A 19,287-nucleotide genomic window follows, 5' to 3' on the forward strand; every position below is an offset into this window, starting at 1 on the left:
TCATACGAGGACAAAATGAAATGTCACAACTGGCCCTTCTCTCCATTTTCAAAGGAACCAACGTTGATATATTATTTAAAAGATCTTCTGATTTTTTAAAAATAGTAACTGCTCAATTAACTATTGTACAGAAGAGGAAAACTTTTAGAAGGCTTGGACCTCTGAATATGGCATTAACACATTCATGTTATGGCCATTTCTATAAATATATGTCATCTTCAAGCTCTGCCGGGCACTGCTAAACCTGACACTTTTCACACCGCATGGCAGGGCCAGCACCCAGGCGACTGCCTCAGGCAGCACAATCTACAGGGGCAGCAGATCTGGCCTCCATCACCAGGGCGGGTCCTGCTCTATAGTGGAACTTCATTCAGCAGCTCCCCTTGAAATATGGAACTCTGGATCTGTCTATGATCTAGCTCATGAGTAGGCAAACTAAGGCCCGGGGGCTGGATCCGGCCCAATGGCCTTCTCAATCTGGCCAGCAGACGGTCCAGGAATCCGCATGTTTTTACATGAGTAGAATGTGTGCTTTTATTTAAAATGCATCTCTGGGTTATTTGTGGGGGTAGGAATTCATTCATTTTTTTTTCAAAATATAGTCCGTCCGCCCCCCCCCCCCAAGGTCTGAGGGACAGTGGACTGGCCCCCTGCTGAAAAAGGTTGCTGACCCCTGATCTAGCTAGCTATTTTGATGTAATCTCTCTTCCCTTACTGTTGTGTTTTGATGTTTTTTACCTGTATCACAGATGCCTGTTTTCTCCTTTTTTTGTATTTTATTTCTTTATTGCAATTTTATTGGTGCAGTATTAGAATCTTACTGTCCTCTCGAGATTACGATCAATATGCTCCACACTTTGTCAAATGCATGTTTATTAAGTTGCTTTCACTGCACCGCGGTTTCACTTAATGTTCTCCAAACCCTTGGAGTCATAGTAGCGATTTACTCCAGACACACGCTTGTCTCTCTCCAGCAGATACCACTGATAGGTGTTTCGGGCGATTCTCTTCTCCTTGCCCCCATTGGTGTATCTGTGGATGTAGGTGGTGCTCACGCCAGGGATGACCAGGCACACGTACATGAGGCCCAAGCCAGGCAAGATCTCGTACCACATCCCGGAGGCTGGGCGGCTCTTTCTCTCCCCGACCCTGGAGACCTCTCCGTCAGCAGAGCTGCCACACGACCTCACTCTCAAAGCAGAGTTCGCCTGTTTTCTCTTTGGATTTTCTCTGTGCTCTGAAAATCCGGTAAAAATAAAAATAAAAATGATTCTATTTTTTTAAAAGAAGAATCTTAAACTGGAGGGGTTGTGATTGTATAATGTATTTGTGTTTTGTTCTTAAAGAAAATCTGCCTAATTTCATGTCAGCAGACTTAATTGTAGCTCTGCGGTACGTCTCACATATTATCTCTGTAACCATTACATCAATGTTTTTATTACTATCTTTATCGCTTGTCCCGTGTGGTCCAAGTGTGGTGAATATATAATGCAGCCCATTGTTCTCTTCTAAATACTACTCCAGGGGGACAGGCTAAAGATGAGACAGTGTCTTATCAAAACTCTGGAATGTGGCCTATTGTGGTGAGAGACTGCAGGGATCCTAAAACACAGGAGTGCAGATCATCTAAGTGAGCCAAACCACATGCTACTACAAAGGAAATCTCCCTTAGCCCCCCCCCCACCCCTCTCCTTTCGTTCCCATACATGCATCCTTCCCCAGCTTTCATACAGACAGCAGCACGTGCATACACAAACAACACTATTCCAGTTCGAATAACACACAGGCAACAACGACAGCACCCCTCTCATGTACACACAACCCACAAGCTGATGTTCCGGTTCCTTCCTTCTGGTTCCTTCCACTGCTGCAGCCCTGCTCATCCTGGAAATTTACCTGTATCTTTTGTGTAACAGACTCCATTCTGGAAGATTAAATTTGTTTATCAAACCTAGGGTTGTCATATTTCAAACAGTGAAAATCTGGACAGAAAAGTTGTTGAGCATTTTTGGGCAAAGTTGTTCAGTTGTGTGTGGTTTTTTTACTTTTGCCCAAAGTTGCTGTGCACACAAAAAGAGTTTTAAAGGAAAGTTGCCAAAAACGACACTGCTGACATGTGTTGCCATACATCTGGATTTTCCTGGACATTTTAGCTATTTCCACCTGGACACTACTTCCAACTACAGTATTCTGGATATGTCTGGGAAATTCTGGATGTATTGCAACCCTCATCAAACCTGTGCTACATTTGCCAGCACTTTTCTCCAAATTTATTCCAAAATACTTTCTTGATATACATTGCATAGCTTTGTCCTTGAACAATTTATATAAATATACACACATATATGTTAACGAAGTCCAGAGGGATAGGAAGTGGACCATAGCCCCTGAAAATTTATGCTATAATAAATTTGTCAGGGATTATGCATTTCAGAACTATCTTCTAACAGATTGATTGATTTGTCCATTTCATAGTAACAGAAAGATATGCAACTTCAACAATACTGTAGGACTCTAAATCAAATTATAAATTCGTAAATTAAAAACATTTTACACAGAATCTACCTTGGCTGTGGTGAATGCCAGTCATAAGGTCTGAAACCAGTCAGACTTTTTTCTGTTCATGCTTGTCTGTCTGTAACACAAAGGAAAATATATTACAAAACAGATCATTCTTTAGACACAAACTGGAGTCTTTCAAAGGTCTTAGCCAAAATGGTCAATACCTCTTTATAAAAGTTTCCTTGGGAAAGGTCTTCAACTTTTCTGTATTGACACTCAACAAAGAACAGCCCACACTCTGGTCAGTGACCGAAATAAATTGATTCATTCAACAGCAGTCCAACAAGCAAACTTCACTTGCCCTTGGACATAACCAGATCTTCACTCTGCTCAAAGTGCGCAAGGATCATTCAGTTGTGTTCATTGTAATGTGGAGGGAAAGTGCTGTAAGAATGGCCATTTTAATAGCAAGGAATAGTTCAGTTGCATATGTCACACAGTGACAGGTGTATTTCTTTAGTATATATTTTTTTGCCCACAACTCGTAACAAGGAACAGATTCATCCTGTAAATTTTTAGAAACCAACAAATACTGTATTGTGATTTTTAAATGGATACTGTCATTTGTGAGTTTGGACCCATGACACCAAATACCAGGTGAATTCCTGTCAAAGTCATGTTTTGGTCCTCCATCTTGATCCAAAATGGCATCTAGCATGCAAACGGATGAAACGACAGTGGCACCTCAGGTTTAGAACTTAACTCGTTCCAGAGGTCCGTTCTTAACCTGAAACTGTTCTTAACCTGAAGCACCACTTTAGCTAATGGGGCCTCCTGCTGCCATGCCGCTGGAGCACAATTTCTGTTCTCATCCTGAAGCAAAGTTCTTAACCCGAGGTACTATTACTGGGTTAGCGGAGTCTGTAACCTGAAGCGTCTGTAACCCGAGGTACCACTGTACACCCCCATCGATATCCAGGTTTTCCTGCTGCTCAGCTTGTACAGTAAGGGTAGCTGCCTCATTATTTTCGGTTGGGATATTCTCATGCTGTACCTGGATATTTTCCTTTCCTTTTGAGGCAGGAACATTGGGTGCTGCTTGCAGGATGTCTGATGAAGTCGTTTGTTTTCAGTGTCTGTTTGGGGCTCACTAGCTGTCTTCTGCTTTTTGAAGCAGTTGCAGATGCCTGCGGCTAATCAAAACCAGCTGCGCTTCTTTGCTTTCCCTCTCTAAACAACCTCGTATAGAAAACCCTTGGGCCTTTATTTCAATCTTCAACGAACCAAGAAAAGAATTTTCGCTCCCCATTTCCTGAGAAACTTGGGAGCAATTTTATTTTTTCTCCTGCAGGTTACCTTGGGTTTCTGTTTTTGCCCAGTGATTCCACCTTTGGTCCTCACCCTGCACTCGGCTCCCACCTGTGGCTCCTAGAAGCTGCCAGCATGTGACTGCGGTGACACCCTGGGAAACAGCTTTGACTGACCCGCTAAACCAGATGAGGGTAGTTGATGGGTCTCAATCCCTCGCTCAGTCCCTGGCTCTGGCAGATTGAGCGGCTAAGAACAAAAGCAGGTTCAAGAGTCAATAACGTGGTTTCTGCCCGTATTGTAGAGGGAAGTGAGGGACAGATGGGGCTCATCCACCTGGGAAGGGAGCCAACTCTGAAAAACTCTGATCCTCAGCCACCTCGGCTGCCTGGGGGGATACCTTGGGGAGAAGAAAAGGTTGAGTAAAGCCAACACCAATCTGGAGCGGAGTCCCTTAGGCTGTTGGCTGGTGCCTTGTAGGCTTCCATCTGGCAACTCCTGCAGCCAAGCTGGCGCCAGACAGACTGCTCTGCTCTCCTTTGGCTGAGGGGGGAGGCTCTTGTCCTTTGGGCAGCCCAGCACCTCCCTATCCACGGCCCACTTGGCTGCAGCCAGGGCTCAGCTTTGACTCCCCCCCCCCCAACCATCTAGAGGCTTCCTCCATCTTGTCCCATCTGGGCAAGTCGAGTCCGGAGATCAGAAGCACCAAGGGCCATGGGAGCTGCCGGCAGACCGGCCCAGTTAGGCTGCTCTCCCAAGCCTAGTTTGGCCGGGCTGGATGTGTCTGCCGACATCCCAATAACTATACAGTGGTACCTCAGGTTAAGTACTTCCTTCCTTCCGGAGCTCTGTTCTTAACCTGAAGCACCACTTTAGCTCATGGGGCCTCCTGCTGCCGCCTCCACATGATTTCTGTTCTGATCCTGAAGCAAAGTTCTGAACCTGAGGTACTATTTCTGGGTTAGCAGAGTCCGTAACCTGAAGCGTATGTAACCTGAAGCACATGTAACCCGAGGTACCACTGTATATTTAGGGTCAAGGGTGAAGGAGGCCAAATAACTATACAGTGGTACTTCGGGTTACATGTGCTTCAGGTTAGAGACTCTGCTAACCCAGAAAGAGTGCTTCAGGTTCAGAACTTTGCTTCAGGAGAACAGAAATCGTGCAGCGGCAGCAGCAGCAGGAGGCCCCATGAGCTCAAGTGGTGCTTCAGGTTAAGAAGGGACCTCCGGAGCGAATTCCGTTCTTAACCCGAGGTGCCAGTCTCTTTAGGCTTGGCGCCGCCCGTTTCCCCGTCCCAGGGTGGTACCTAAGAGCCCAGTCCGCGGTCGGGAAGGGGCGGCGGCGTCGGCGGCGGGCGAAGCGCGGGCGCCCCGGAGCCTCTGGGCCGCAGGCGCCGGTCTTTTTCCTGCCGGGCCGCCCTCGCCCTCGCCCTCCCTCCCTCCCTCCCTCTCTCCGCCCCTTCCCGGGCGGGGCGGGCGCGCGGCTTTAGCTGGCGCGGAAGAGGCGCCTCGCCCACTCGGCCTGAGCGCGGCTGGCGGAGCTTGGTCCCCGCAGAGAGCCCCCAAGCAGCAGCAGCAGCCCCAGAGCCCGCGAGGGAGCGAGAGAGAGAGCGAGGGAGGGAGCGCACGCACACGTGGCAGCCGCGCCGCCATGGGCCGAGGGGTGAGCGAGCGAGCGGGGAGCCGGAGGGAAGGGCAGGGCAGGGCAGGGGGTCCCGCCGGCGGAGAGGGAGCCGGAGACGGGCGAGGCAGGAGCAGCAGGGCGGGAAAGGAAAAACTGGCCCCGGAGCCCCAAATCGGAAGACTCCACAACTGGGCCGCCGCCGCCGCCGCCTCCTTTCTTGCTCTTGGGTCCCTAGAAGCCGGGATCCTCACTGATCCCAAGGCAGAGGGCGCGTCCCCCGAAGAGCCGCCCGCCTGGGGCTCCCGCTCTCCGCCTTTGGGGGGCTCTTTCTCGGGGAGGCGGCTCCTCAGCCCCGCTTCCCGGCCCGGCCTCCTCCGGCTTTTTCTCTCCTGGGCCGGCAGGTGCCGAGTTCGGGAGCCGGAGACAGAAGGGGAAGCCCGCCGCCGCCGCCCTGAGACGCGGGAGCAGGATGGGGGAACCCGCAGCTTCTCCCCCGGAGAAGAAAGGCCCCTTCCTCCTCCTCCTCCTCCTTCTTTCCCGGGGCTCCCGGGCTGGCCGCTGCCCGGAGGGAGAAGGGAGCCATTTTCTTCGCAATTGCAGAGTTGCAAAATGGGTTATCAGAGCTTCAGGTGAAAAGGGCTGACAGGAGGCGGCTGGCCAGACAGGATGGCATCTCTCTCTTTTCCTGTACCTTCTTTCTGCCCCAGCTTAGACGAGGTTCGAAAAAGGAAAGGGAATTGCCGGCAGGAATGGAAAACTGGTCCAGCCATGGGCGAGAGAGGCTGTGGACCTGGCAGAGGGTGGAAGTGGCCCCGGTCCCTCCCTCCGGCTTGTGGCTTCAGGGCCTGGAAATCGGGTGGACTTGCCCAGGCCTGTAGTGCTTTCCTGTTAATATCAACTAAAAACTTTCCAAAGTCGGGGAGGTTTTTCTTTTCAGAGGCCGGGCCTAGAAAAACAGCTAGAAATAGAAGTCTGGGCAGTGGGGGGAGTTATCCCATGTTAAAAGTGATGAGCCCTGGTCTATTGAGGCCTGAAAGTCTCCGGTTTGATTATGTACCCATTATATAAAATGCTTATCTTGCCTTTTCTCCAAGGATTTAAGTTCTCCCCTTGGCCTGCAAGGCAGGTTAGGGAGAAAGGTGGGATTTGCCCCACGTCACCCAATGAGCCTTAAGGGGCTTGAACCCAAGTCCTAATGGGACAGCGCCCCCCCCTCCCCTCTCAAGTTGAAATACCTTTTTTCATGTGCTCAATTTGAAAGCAGAGTGGTTTTCCTTAACTGTACTTCTGTAGAGGCCTCAGGGTCCAAGTTTTGCAGGATGGTTAATTAAAATGGCTAATTAAGCGGGCGGGACAAGTGGAAACAGGAGAGGCTGTTCCCTAATTGTGGAAACATCTGAGGGACAAGATCCTACAGCTTGATGCAGTGGGGCAAGAAAGTTTGCATTGCTCTCGGTAGTCTACAATTATCCCATAGTGTGTAGTATCTCTTTGCCTTTGGGCAGCTTTCGTTTAGTGCCCCCGTCAGCCACCCCATTCATTTAGCTGAACTCCTCCCTAGTAACTTCCCTTTTCTTGCTGGATGTAAAGGATGATCACATCACTTGGCTTCGCACTGGCCTTTTTTTTTTCGTGGACGGGGAATATTTTTGGTTGCTTTTCATAGAAATGTAGAGTTGGAAAAGGTCCTGAGGGTCATCTTGTGCACGCCCCCCCCCTTGCAATGCAGGAATCCTATAACTGCAATTTATAGCCTGTTTGCTCAAGGCTTCAGCCTTCTTGCCCTTTCCAGTACAACCCTGAACATGTTTAACTCCAGAAGCAAACCTTTCAGGGCTCCTTGGGGTGTACTGCCTTGTAAGTGAGACTGCTGCCTTTTCTTCCCTCCTGCTCTCTTGAAAGTATTTTAACTGCATGGTTGAGATAGTGAGCACACCTGATGGTTCTCCTGTTTTCTTGCAGCAAAGGTATCTGAGGGTAAACGACAAGGGAGATCACAGTGCAGAGGTTTGTCTGTAAAATTCTTAGCAGAGTTGCAAGCTGTTCTGCGGCTCGCTCTACAGTCCTGGATGTATGTTGGCCGTCTCCCAGCACAAACTAGTTTTAAGATGGGGGTGCTGGTGGCAAGCATCAGTCTGAACTGGCTTTGACCAGTAACGACTAGTTCAGTTCAGTGCCATTTGCAGCCATAGAGTTGCAACCTTAATTGCCAAAAACAGGAAAAATAGCTTTGATTGAGCGCTGTCTGTTTTTTGCCTTGGCTATGTTAAAGCAAACAAAGCTGAGATTCTGCAGTCTGGGAATTCTCCTTGTTAGCACTGGCTTCATTAAGCAAACCACAGAGGAATCTCGGATTCAGAAGAGTCGGAGGTAAAAAAACAAAACACCCTTCCACACCGTTCACAGTGACTCTGATATTTCAACACAAGAAAAATGGAAAATTACTTGAACCTGTTTTGTTACTTTTTTGAGCAGGGTATACCTTTGGATTTGGCGTTTATGTAACCGGAGATTCTAGTATAGCTTCAAGATTTAACTTGCTTACACTCCAGAGTATTACTGTGGATGTTAACAGGGGCTCTCTATTCCAACTGCAGTTGTGTCTATTAGCCTGCACACATTTTATTCTTCCGGACGCCATTTTCGGTTTAAGAACTGCGTGAAGTTCCCAGGTCGGCTGTTGCTTCTCCATTGCTGGATGTATGTAGAGATGAACTATCCAGTACTGGGGTAACTGCAGTTGCTTTCTACTAATATATCCCTTTATTCACACCAAACATGGATATCCTGAAGGGATCTGAGTTTTTTTGTTATTTGTGGCATTTATGCATGAAATGGAAAATTTATTTTTTAAAAGTCTGATAGCATTCACATTTTAAGATCCCGTTTAATCCTTCAAATTTATGCTTATGGAGCAAAATTCAGAGTACAACAGTGATTAAAGAGTTTTGCCATGTCCACAGTGTGTGTTTCCTTTTAATTTCCAGAACTTTAGGGCTTTCCTAAAGCCTTCTGTACTATCCGAGCTATGGATCTTGTCAGGAGGAGAGGGCAAATTTTTCCATTGCCCCATCAAGGTCTGCTGACTTCTTCTGAGAATTTTTATTGTCTCAAAAGGCTTTGGACTTGTGTTGTGTTGTACCAGTAGTATTATCTGAGATTAAAGCTGGGGTGTTAAGCAGTCCAGAAACAACCCCACCCCCCCAAACCCTGCAGCCCCTGGAGTGATGAGACTGGTTATCACTTCTATAATCGTGTGGATGTCGCCAGCATTTTTATGGGATTCATGACATGCCAGTGTGGAAATTTACTGTACTGCTACTGTTTTCCTTCCCCACATACCGGGAACTCACAAAATTTCTCTTTCCCCCTTTCCAATGCTGACCTTCAAAAACCATGCACAGTCTCACGGCTGGCTTCCCTTCCACAACTGAATGCGCTTTGGCTCTAACCAGAGCTGCGATAGCAAAAGGTGGGAGCAATAATTTGAGCACCCACAATAATTGATTTCCTTGTGACCCTAGATTGTTTTGGATTCTGAGCTTAGGCAGTTGTGGATTTGGAGCTGATGTTCTCGGCCCATTTTGGACTTTGTTTACTTTCAGAAACCTGAATAGGTAGGAGCAAAATATGTGTGTGTTTATAACTCTTGTATTTTATTTTTATTTTTTTAATGACGTGAAAATGCTTGGAACAAGTAAATGTAGATTTCATGAGAAGCATTCATATACTTGCTATAGACTGAGGGATAGCTCAGTAGGTAGAGCATGAAACTCGTAATTTCAAGGTCATGGGTTCAAGCCCCACGGTGGGCAGAAGATTCCTGCATTGCAGGGGGATGGACTAGATGATCCTCATGGTCCCTTCCAGCTCTACAATTCTGAATCCAGTTAATTGTTCCCTTGTGTGGCAACATGCAGGTTGTTTTCCATTTCTGCACAGAGAAATACAACAGTTGCTGGGGTGTGCCACCAGTTGCAGCTAAAGCTTTCTGCGCACAGAGGCTTACGGCCAGTGACTATGATCTGCTAAATATGCCGTTTCTGTTCCTCTGGGAGGAATGACAGGATAGAAATGTAATAAATAAGCATGACTGTGACTCACTCCGGAACCCATCTTGAATTGGCTTTATTAGCCAGTCTGTAAGATGGGCACCAGTGACTCCTAACTTTCCCCAAGGGCACTGTGCATGCCAGATAATTTTTGAGGACAGGAAGAAGATGTCTTTCATCATGCTGAAATTTGGAATAGGCCAAAGCAGCAAGTCTCTTGCACAGCTCCTGTATGCTCCAAAGTTCAGAATGGTGAGATTAGTGAGGAGGGGAGCAGGTTCTCAGGATGGCTTCTGAGAGAGGCTCTTCAAGCAGGTGAGCCAGTGAGTTGACTTGAGAAAACCTGTGCATGGAAAAGCTTCCAGCTGAAATAAACGGCATGACTGATACGTAAGAAATGATGTGTAGACCTAAGACCTTCAAGGAGGAGAAGGGGGGGAGATCCGCCTCTTTCCTCAGTTCCAGGACTAAACATGTCACAGTGAGCTTTCCCAACCGGTGGCAGATTTCCTCCCCCAGCATTGCCACTGCTTGAATATTACTTGAAATACAACAGGATTCAAATAACTCCTTGAAATATACCAGACTGAAGACTTGGTGGATTAGTTAGGGATAGAAAATCCCAGGAAAAGGAAGGCGGTCATGCCAGGCACATGGGTTTGGCCTCATGTTTTCCAGGGTGAGGGAACAAGCAAGACGACAGCTGGGGAGGGCCCAGATTGTGGTATAGCTGTTAATCAGGGCATAATTATTTTATCCTTATGGCCCAGTAGTCCATTCAGATCAAGCCAGCCTCTTGTTAGCTATGTATGCACCTTGGAGAAGTCCACCCCTTGTCTTGGAAATAGTACATTGGCTTGGTTCATCCCGGTAATAATGCCCCATATAAGGAATGCAAGACTTGAAGCGAGAGAGCAACTTACCTAACTAGCCAGTCTTTTCCTGAAATGGTCAAGTGACAGAGGCAGTTGCTGTCCGGTTGTTTTTCCGGAATCTAGTTCTGGAACTCCTTGAATGAATTTACAGAAACAGAGTTGTAGTTCTGCATTTATACTACTGGCCTTGCTGAAGTCAGCATCCTCATGTCTGAAAATGCCATAAAGGGAAACAGTGCTTAGAGATGGGTGCAAACAGAGCAGTATTGGGACCAACTGAAATGTATATATAAATAGTAAGCTATTCTTCTGAGTTTCACAGAACTTTTCCATTGGCTGAATGGTAAAAGAGGGGAAAAAAAGGGGGGGTTGGCTCAAGTCCTGTACAGTAAGTGGCAGCCCTCAAGTTCAGGAAGCTCTTTGTAGACTGACTATGTTTGTGCCTAGCACAATAGATCTTGAGTTTTCCCAAAAGGATAGGGAAACAAAAGATGGGATGACAGCTCTGTGAAATACAAAAGCCAGCATTTATTCAGATCTATTTCTAGCACTAATGGAGATTATGATCCCCTACAAAGTAGAGATCTAAAGTAAAGCAAAATATGGTTAGCCTTTTTTTTAAAGCAAAATTGGAGATCAATTTTAAGTGTGGACTAGGCATAGTAGCCAAATTGGGTAGGATGGTCTAGTGGTTGGAGGATATACTGCTTCTTCCACAGATAAATTGTATGTTCATTTAAGGTTTATATTACTGATTTTCAGAGGGACCTCACAAAGTGGTTAATGTAAGATCATTACACCAATAAGCACTATTTAAATAAAAAAAAATACGTTGGGGTTTTGTTCTTTTTAGAAGAAGCTGTTTCTGCTGCTTCTCACTCCCCACAGGGCAATGTGGTCCTTCAGAGGCCCCTGTTTGTGGCAGTTGGAGAAGGAGAGGCCACTGGTGAACTTTCCATTGCTGGGTGATGGGGCATCTGGATCCAGTTTGAATGCTCCCTTTGCTGGATGACTAAAACATTGAGGTGGGTTAGCCTAGGTTCCTCAGAAGGCAGCCGCTGGCCTGTTCATAGAGTTCTAGCCTCAGTGCAGAAGTTCAATTCATGTTCAGACTGATGAAAACAAGTGTGTAGCAACATTGCTTTCATACTGGCTGAACCCTGGCAAATTTTTATTTGTTTTTCCTTGAATTTTCCCACCACACTTGCCATCCTCCACTTCCTCTCTCTTTGAGAACCACTTCCTTAAGCAGTGGGCTCACTCCTCTTGAAAAAGGCTTTTTAGCTGATAAAAGTAGGCAGTCCTGGAGTTCAGGATGAGAACTGGGTCTCCCCTAAGCCAAAGAAATAGCTGTCTCCTTTGACATACCTTCCCTGCAAACCTGGGTGGGTAGCAACCAAAACTGCAAATACAGTGGTACCTCAGTTTACAATCTTAATCCGTTCTGGAAGTCCGTACTTAAACCGAAACCGTTCTTAAACCAAGGCGTGCTTTCCCTAATTAGGTCTCCCGCCGCCGGTGCCCTTTCACAGTTCAAATTCCGTTCTTAGACCGAGGTAAAGTTCACAAACCGGGACACTACTTCTGGTTTTGCAGAGTTCGTAAACTGAATCGTTCGTAAACAGGGCTGTTCTTAAACCGAGGTACCACTGTAATGGTTTGTGTGTCGAGTGTGTGGGTGATTTATCTTGACTTTTTAAAGATACTGAGTAGTACACGCGGTCCCTTTTTTTTCATTGATTCCCAGTATCCAGTTGTTTCTCTGACTCCCTTCAGTAGCCATTCTCAAGCAATAATAGATCAGAAATGGGGATGGCAGCTGGTTGCCTTAGCCAGTTTTGGCTTTCCAGAGCAGCCAGCGTCCGACTTCCCTTGTGGGGGGTACATTGATTATCCCAGATGGCGATTGGTGGTGGGGAGAGTTGCCGTCTTAGGAAGATAAGCATTGTTCTGTTACTGCAGCCACAGAAACAGTAGCTCCAGCTGTCCTTGAGATGCTGTTTTAATGATGTCACTATAATAGCAGAGCAGATTCCCAGGGACTTTGTTTTATGTACTCTGGCTTTTATCTTGTCCAGATTGAAAAAAGCAACGCTCCTACTTGTCTAACCCTCAGCTTTGTCTTACATTTGGGATATGGCACAAGCAGTTCTAGTTGCACAAGGCTCAAAATATGGAGAAGCTCTTGGCATATTTACAAAAGACAGCCCAGAAAGGAGGGAGGAAGAAAAATGTTGCTTTCTGAAGGCAGCACCAGTATCCTCGTTTTTCGCTTAATAATTCCTCTTACACCAACCCACTAAAATAGGTCAGTTTTATGCCTGTATTGCAGATGAGAGGCTGAGGCTGAGAACTCTTGGCTTAAGGCATAGCATCTTCACTGTGCTGCGCCTCATGTCTAAGCATAATGTTCTTCATTATATATTTCATCTTCTGTATATCTAGCCAACATGACTTGCAATGTAATCCTGTACTCTGAAGTAATCCCATTGAATTAATGGCAGCTTGCAGTCAGCTAAGTATGTGTAAGACCGCAACATCTGAACATTGGGCGTTTCGACAATATTTAGCTTTTTCAAAAGTGTAAACAGTTTAGTATTGCTTTAAACAATACAGTCATACCTCGGGTTACAGCCGCTTCAGGTTGCGTTTTTGCGGGTTACGGACTGCCGAAACCTGGAAGTACCAGAACGGGTTACTTCTGGGTTTTGGCGGTCATGCATGTGCAGAAGCTCCACATCGCAACCCACACGTGTTGCAAACCCTGTGTGTTGCGAACGTGCACCCCGCACAGATCACGTTCGCAACCCGACCGTCCACTGTTCAAGTTCTTAGCATAATCTTTGACAGAGAACTATTTTTTACTTTGTGCAGAAAGAATTTCATAATCGTATGTGTGTGTATATAGGAGAATATTTCAGTTTACTTCACAGATCTACTATGACTAAGTGCCTCCTTCAGTATCCGTGGCTTAAATCATCCCTGTTGAAATGCTGATTGTTCTGAGAGACTCGATTGTTCAAACTGCTTGGAAAGATGCTTTGCTGTAGTTATTTGCATCATAAATGTAAACATTATTAGCCTTGTGGCTTTGTTTTCCCTGTCTATCTGAATAACACCAGTGGATGATACTTGTTGTTTTGTATTGGCTCCGTCTCCCTTTCTCACCTGCATGAATGCACAGCTCCTCTGCCTGACCTGTTACAGCATCCTGGCCTCTCTTTTCTGCTCAGGTTTGCACTTCCTGGAGTTCTGTATATTTACCAGAGCCAAGCGGATTTCTGAGGCCTTAACCTTGTTGATTCATTATATCTCATTTATGTCTCATTTTGCCCAATACTCCAATCAGAGTGGGTGGTGAGAGGAAGCAAGTTGGTGTTGCCCAAATTCTGACATTGCCATGCTACACACACACACATATATATAACCTACACCCAAAGCAGGAAGTGTGTGTTTTCTGCTCTTTCTGCTCTCTGCCTCCAAGAGAAGCTAACAGAATGAATTGGTGCTGGCCCTGGCATGTAATCTGCAGAGCACTTAAGTCCACTTCAGCAATTCACAAAGAAATGGGGCGGGTGGGGGGTGGATTCCAGAATTTTCCAGGCATGTGAACTGGATTGCGGGGTGGGGGGGTGCAAGCCACTTTTGAAATGAGGGCATGGAAATAATAAAGCTGGGCTTGTGTTCAGTACCCTCTTTATGATTTTTATAAGCTGTACTTCCTTTTGAGCTGGAAACGGAAGGGGCAGTGAAAGCCAGCCTGTGTCAAGCAGTCTCTGGTATGGCTTATCTGCTGTTAATCTAAGATTTCTTGCATTTCAATGCTATTTAAAGCAAAGAGACTGGAAGAGCTGAAGTGGGTTTTGTTTTTTTCTGACAATGGCACTACAGGTTCCCCCCCCCTTCCTTCCTAAGTGACTTCACTGTTTCCACCTCCCCCATTTTTTAAAAAAAAGAGAAGGGAAAATATGAGGTATGTTGAGCATTTTCAGCTCAGCTTCATCTTCTGCACAGATAAAGCTCCACTGCATTTATTAAAAACAGCCTGTAGTTTTATAACAGAGCCCTGAGTGCACTGTAAAAGTATGAGGAAAATACTCTTTGATTCTTTAATTACATAGGATTTTAGGTACTTTGAGAGAATCAACATGTGGAGCTCGTAATTCTGTCAGTAGCCTTCTGGCCTCTGCTTGCCTTTAGCTATATTGCCAATTGTATGAACTCCAAAGGGGCTGTGGTAAAAGCATAAAACTTCCACTAAGTTAACATCAACAGGTTGTCACTGTTTATTCCTGTCAGCTTGATTGAACAGCTTGGCCTAGTTTATCCAGTCAGACAAGACAGCAAGTACAGCATCCAGATGTATTTATTTATATTTACTACCTTATAACTGTGCACAGTTAATACAGGGTGGCTTAAAACAATTAAAATTGCAACGGTGTGCCAAATGACATTGCAGGCCTATACATGTACAGGAAGCCCACTGAGTTCCTAAGGGCTTACTCCCAGGCAAGTGTTCACAAGAGCGCAGCTTGAATCTCTGTTTCAGACTTCCAGCTTCTAAGAGCTCCCCTTTGAATTGCTTGCTTGGAACTGGAACCATTAGTTGAATCTCTCTATTTGTAGAACGAGATTCTCCATGTGCTCATCCTAGTGTCCCAAAGTGGATGGAAGATTGGGGAGCAGGGTCTCCACTCTCGAACAATAGGGGAAGTAGTTGAAATGACACTTTGCATCCCCATCTTTCCCCCATACATTAAAAAGGTGTTTCTGTGCAAAAGTTCCCCGTGCAGGCTTCATTATACTGGTGATGAATATTTTGAGTACAAAAGCAGGATTGAGGAGAATTGTATTAGCTTCCCACTTAACTAAGTTAAGAAGCCTCCATCCTTTGGCGTTGACATTTGGCATGTTGTCTCTGGACCTAGAAGGCTGTTTGGTTGTTGTTGTTTTGTGCTTACTTTATCCAGAGTTTGTTGTCGGCTTACAAACCCTGGCTTGATCACTGGAACCATTCCTGTTTCAATTTGCCCTTTGTGTGAAGGAAGGAAGAGTGTGGGAGCAAACAGGCTGTACACACTTGCATGCTGCTGCTTGTTCCCGTTACGGTTTAAGCAAGCCATAATTCCTCAAGCAAGGAATCCTGGCTCATTGTTATCTCCAAACATGGTCAGATTGTTTATCCAGTCCATAAATCGTTGGAAAAAGCTTTCTAACGGTTCCACGATGTAGCAGCATGAAATGGATTGTGCTAAACTTGTGATAAGACTCTTATGGGATGTTCTTAGAAACGACCACGCTCTTAACACAATTAGTCGGGATGCAGAATGTCGTGTTTCTAAAGAATGTTTCCGGTTTCCTGTAGTGTGACTGACAATGCAAGTGCACATATCTTACAGGGGGTTTGCTCCAGTGTGAAAAAGAATCATGCTCACATTGGCTCAACTCAGGCACCATATTTAAACTATGGTTTGTACTAACCAAGAGGGATGCGGATGGCGCTGTGGTCTAAACCGCAGAGCCTCGGGCTTGCCGATCAGAAGGTCAGCGGTTCAAATCCCTGTGACGGGGTGAGCTCCCGTTGCTCGGTCCCTGCTCCTGCCAACCTCGCAGTTCAAAAGCTCACCAAAAAGTGCAAGTAGATAAATAGGTACCGCTCCGGCGGGAAGGTAAACGGCGTTTCCGTGCGCTGCTCTGGTTCGCCAGAAAGCGGCTTAGTCCTGCTGGCCACATGACCCAGAAGCTGTACGCCAGCTCCCTTGGCCAATAAAGCGAGATGAGCGCCGCAACCCCAGAGTCGGCCACGACTGGACCTAATGTTCAGGGGTCCCTTTACCTTTTGTACTAACCATAGTTCAGAACATAAATCATGGTTTGAGCTTCCAGATGAACAGTTGCCACTTGAGCTGAAACAAATGGTCTTGGAGGTTGCCTGCTTTTGTTTTCCATCCTTGTAAAGGTTAACTTGATGAATTCATTATCAATATCAATATCAAAGATGCAGCAGCTCCTGCAAGCAGATGGATGGACGTAACTATGGCCTATCAGTTCTGACATAAACCATATCAGGCTTAGTGCAAATCCACTTTGAACCTCTAAGACCTGAGCCATTGTGCTTTTACTCAGTCTCTGGTAGTTTCTAAATGGGAGGGGATTTTTTAGTTCCCAGTGAGTCCCTGTGAGTGTGATGCATTGGCCAGGAGTTCTCTCAGTATATTTGTTAAAATAATATCTGCCATGAAAGATGTGCTCGTCTCCCTTTTTAAAATTCAGTTAAATTGGGTTTTTATGTGGAATCTTAGGCTTTCATTCATTGCCCTTGCCACTTGGATTTCAAATTTGTAAATGGCTTTTTATTGTACCTAATTGTAAACCTCTCAAAGTGCACCACAAACAGCTGGTAGAAGTCATTGTTACAATCCTGGCCCCTGTGATGGTTGCTTTTGTGTTGTCTGCAGCACAATTTGGTTCACTCAGAAGTAAATCCAGCTATGTTCAGTAGGCTTTAGCGCTTGGGAGAATTCAAGTGTCCCCACAATAATTGCTTCTAATATTCTTACAGACAGGTCTTAATTTCTCTTTGATGGAGAGGCCTATAACTGAAAGGTAGAGAGCATTTTGTATCTGTCAGGTTCAGGGTGGATTTGATTTAAATCACTAGTCAGTAAGACTTGATTTAAATCTTCTACTTTTTTTTTACAGAAAGACTCATTCCTGCTGGTATAATCTTAATATTTACAACCAGATAAAGGTTTCATTTTCGGAATAAAAAATTTTCAGAGTAGTTTTTACAGTTATCTCAAAAATTACTGATTTGGTTATACTATTAGAAATACATTAACAGATAATTATGAAATTATTTTGAGGTTTAATAGGTTAACTGTTTATATTTGGACAACTTTTCTGCTGTACTTTATTGCAAGGAGAAAAATAATAATTTCCTGAATAACAATTTAAACAATTTAGTTAATTGAAACAATAACATTATAGCATATGTATCCATGTTTGTTAACTGATGTTGTTAAACAATTAACTGAGTTTTAGCACACATGAAAAACTTAAAACAAGTCCTTATTTCCTGTTAAATAGCATTTGGACTATAATGTAACTTAAATAGAAAAGTATATTTAGAAAGATTTGTCCTCCAAAAGCATTTTATTTTAAAAATACAATTTAAATTTTAAAAAATCCGATTTTTAAAAAAATATATATTTTTAAAAATCATTGGTTTTTATCCGCCCTGGTCAGGTTCCACATTTAATTGCTGCAGGTTATTTCACCGGTTCAGGTGTGGCTGGAAGCAGAGTTGTGAACGCACTTTACTCAAGGTACTGGGGCGGGTCAGAATTTGACATGACGAAGCTGGATGGACTGTTTCATTGCAAGGCAAATGATTTCTGACTTTTCTTACAGACTGGACGTGACAAGTATGAGCCTGCGGCTACATCTGAGCATGGAGCCAAGAAGAAAAAGGGGAAGAAGGAAAAGGATATGGATGAACTGAAAAAGGAAGTTTCGCTGGTAAGGACCTTTTGACATCTAGAGGTGGGGGTGACTCAGCTCATGAAGCAAGAGTTGGCCTTTCAGACTTTCCAAAGATGGTTTCCTAAATTTCAGTTACGTGCCCTGTTTCCTGCTCTGAACTTAGCTACAAGATTCAAGCTTCATTCACTTTCCTGGGCTTTATTGGCTAGCTATCATATTTTGGGGGGAATAAATTTGGGAACAAATTTGTAACAAAAGTAGTGTGAGGCGCAGTGTTTTGCCTAGTTGCTGTGGTGCCATAACCTTCTATAAGTTGTCCTCTTGCCTAAAATTTCAGCCTCTCATTCCTCTGACAGTTTCCCTGTTCTTCCCACAACCCTCTTTTTTAAAAAAATAAAATCTGGTTGGCATCGAAATACAGTTTCTCTCTCTCTTGTATATTGTAAATTGTAATATATGTTTTAATATACAGAAGTGGCGCTGTGGTCTAAACCACTGAGCCTCTTGGGCTTGCTGATCAAAAGGTCGGCAGTTCGAATCCCTGTGACGGGGTGAGCTCCTGTTGCTCTGTCCCAGCTTCTGCCAATCTAGCAGTTTGAAAGCACACCAGTGCAAGTAGATAAATAGGTGCCGCTGCAGCAGGAAGGTAAACGGCATTTCCGTGTGCTCTGGTTTCCGTCACAGTGTCCTGTTGTGCCAGAAGCGGTTTAGTCGTGTTGACCACATGACTCGGAAAGCTGTCTGTGGACAAACGCCGGCTCCCTCGGCCTGAAAGCGAGATGAACGCCGCAACCCCATAGTTGCCTCTGACTAGACTTAACTGTCCAGGGGGCCTTTACCTTTTTTTACCTTTTGAAATATAAATATAAGGGAAGGACACTCTGGCCTCAGGGAAGCTGCCTCCCTAGAATAACATCATGGCAAGGAAAATTTAGCAATTGGCATTTGGAGCTTTAGGGCTGCAGAGCTAAAGAGAAAACACTTTGACCCCATACATCAACCAGTGTACTAAGGGTTGGGGTGTTTGTGTCGGTGTGAGAGAGAGAGAGAAGTGAGTTTGGGGTTCTCTGTATCACAGCGTGTTGCCTTTGAGAATCATTTGACTGAAATAAACAAATGCAATAAGTATTATGGTGAATTTACTTATTTGAGATATTTCTGTATTGCCCTTCACTAAAATTGGTCCCAGTATGGTGTAAACAATTAACGTCCAAACAGTCAAAACACATAATAAAGCAACGCGAATAAAACAAAAGCCATCAGGAAAATGGAACCATTTCCATTTTTTCTTTTTTAAGGTTTGAAAACATAGGGAGTTTTCTCCGGGCCCCTGGGGTGGGGCGGGAAAACTGTGGATACTAAACGAGTCACCCTTGAGAGGGCATTCCATAAACTGGGTGCCACAAGTGGAAAGGTATTGATTGTCACATACTTCAAGT

The 19,287-nt window shown here is 45.2% G+C and overlaps 2 protein-coding genes across 4 annotated transcripts in view; one reads left to right on the forward strand and one right to left on the reverse strand.

Annotated features, from left to right (window-relative positions):
• Positions 1 to 856: 856 nt before the first annotated feature.
• Positions 857 to 5,142, reverse strand: NDUFA1 (NADH:ubiquinone oxidoreductase subunit A1). Of its 3 annotated transcripts, none has more exons than XM_079960382.1 (3): positions 5,120 to 5,142; positions 2,566 to 2,635; positions 857 to 1,237 (listed from the first exon to the last, which is right to left on the reverse strand). In XM_079960382.1, exons 2-3 carry the CDS (start codon positions 2,588 to 2,590, stop codon positions 903 to 905), a joined length of 360 nt encoding a protein of 119 aa, XP_079816508.1. In that variant the 5' UTR covers positions 2,591 to 2,635; positions 5,120 to 5,142; the 3' UTR covers positions 857 to 902. The 3 variants fall into 3 exon arrangements, with proteins under 3 accessions (XP_079816508.1, XP_079816506.1, XP_079816507.1); XM_079960380.1 differs by lacking the exon at positions 5,120 to 5,142 and adding an exon at positions 3,987 to 4,176; XM_079960381.1 differs by lacking the exon at positions 5,120 to 5,142 and adding an exon at positions 2,727 to 2,749.
• Positions 5,143 to 5,457: 315 nt separating this feature from the next.
• The window catches only part of ATP1A1 (ATPase Na+/K+ transporting subunit alpha 1), a 31,458-nt gene continuing 17,628 nt past the window's right edge, over positions 5,458 to 19,287 (forward strand). The window contains exons 1-2 of the mRNA XM_079960238.1: positions 5,458 to 5,475; positions 17,777 to 17,884. Of these exons, the coding sequence (XP_079816364.1) occupies positions 5,464 to 5,475; positions 17,777 to 17,884 (120 nt within the window). The 5' untranslated portion in view covers positions 5,458 to 5,463. The remainder of the gene's footprint in view (positions 5,476 to 17,776; positions 17,885 to 19,287) is intronic.

The sequence above is a fragment of the Podarcis cretensis genome (assembly GCF_951804945.1).
Source record: "Podarcis cretensis genome assembly, chromosome: 17".
Taxonomy (NCBI): Eukaryota; Metazoa; Chordata; class Lepidosauria; order Squamata; family Lacertidae; genus Podarcis; species Podarcis cretensis.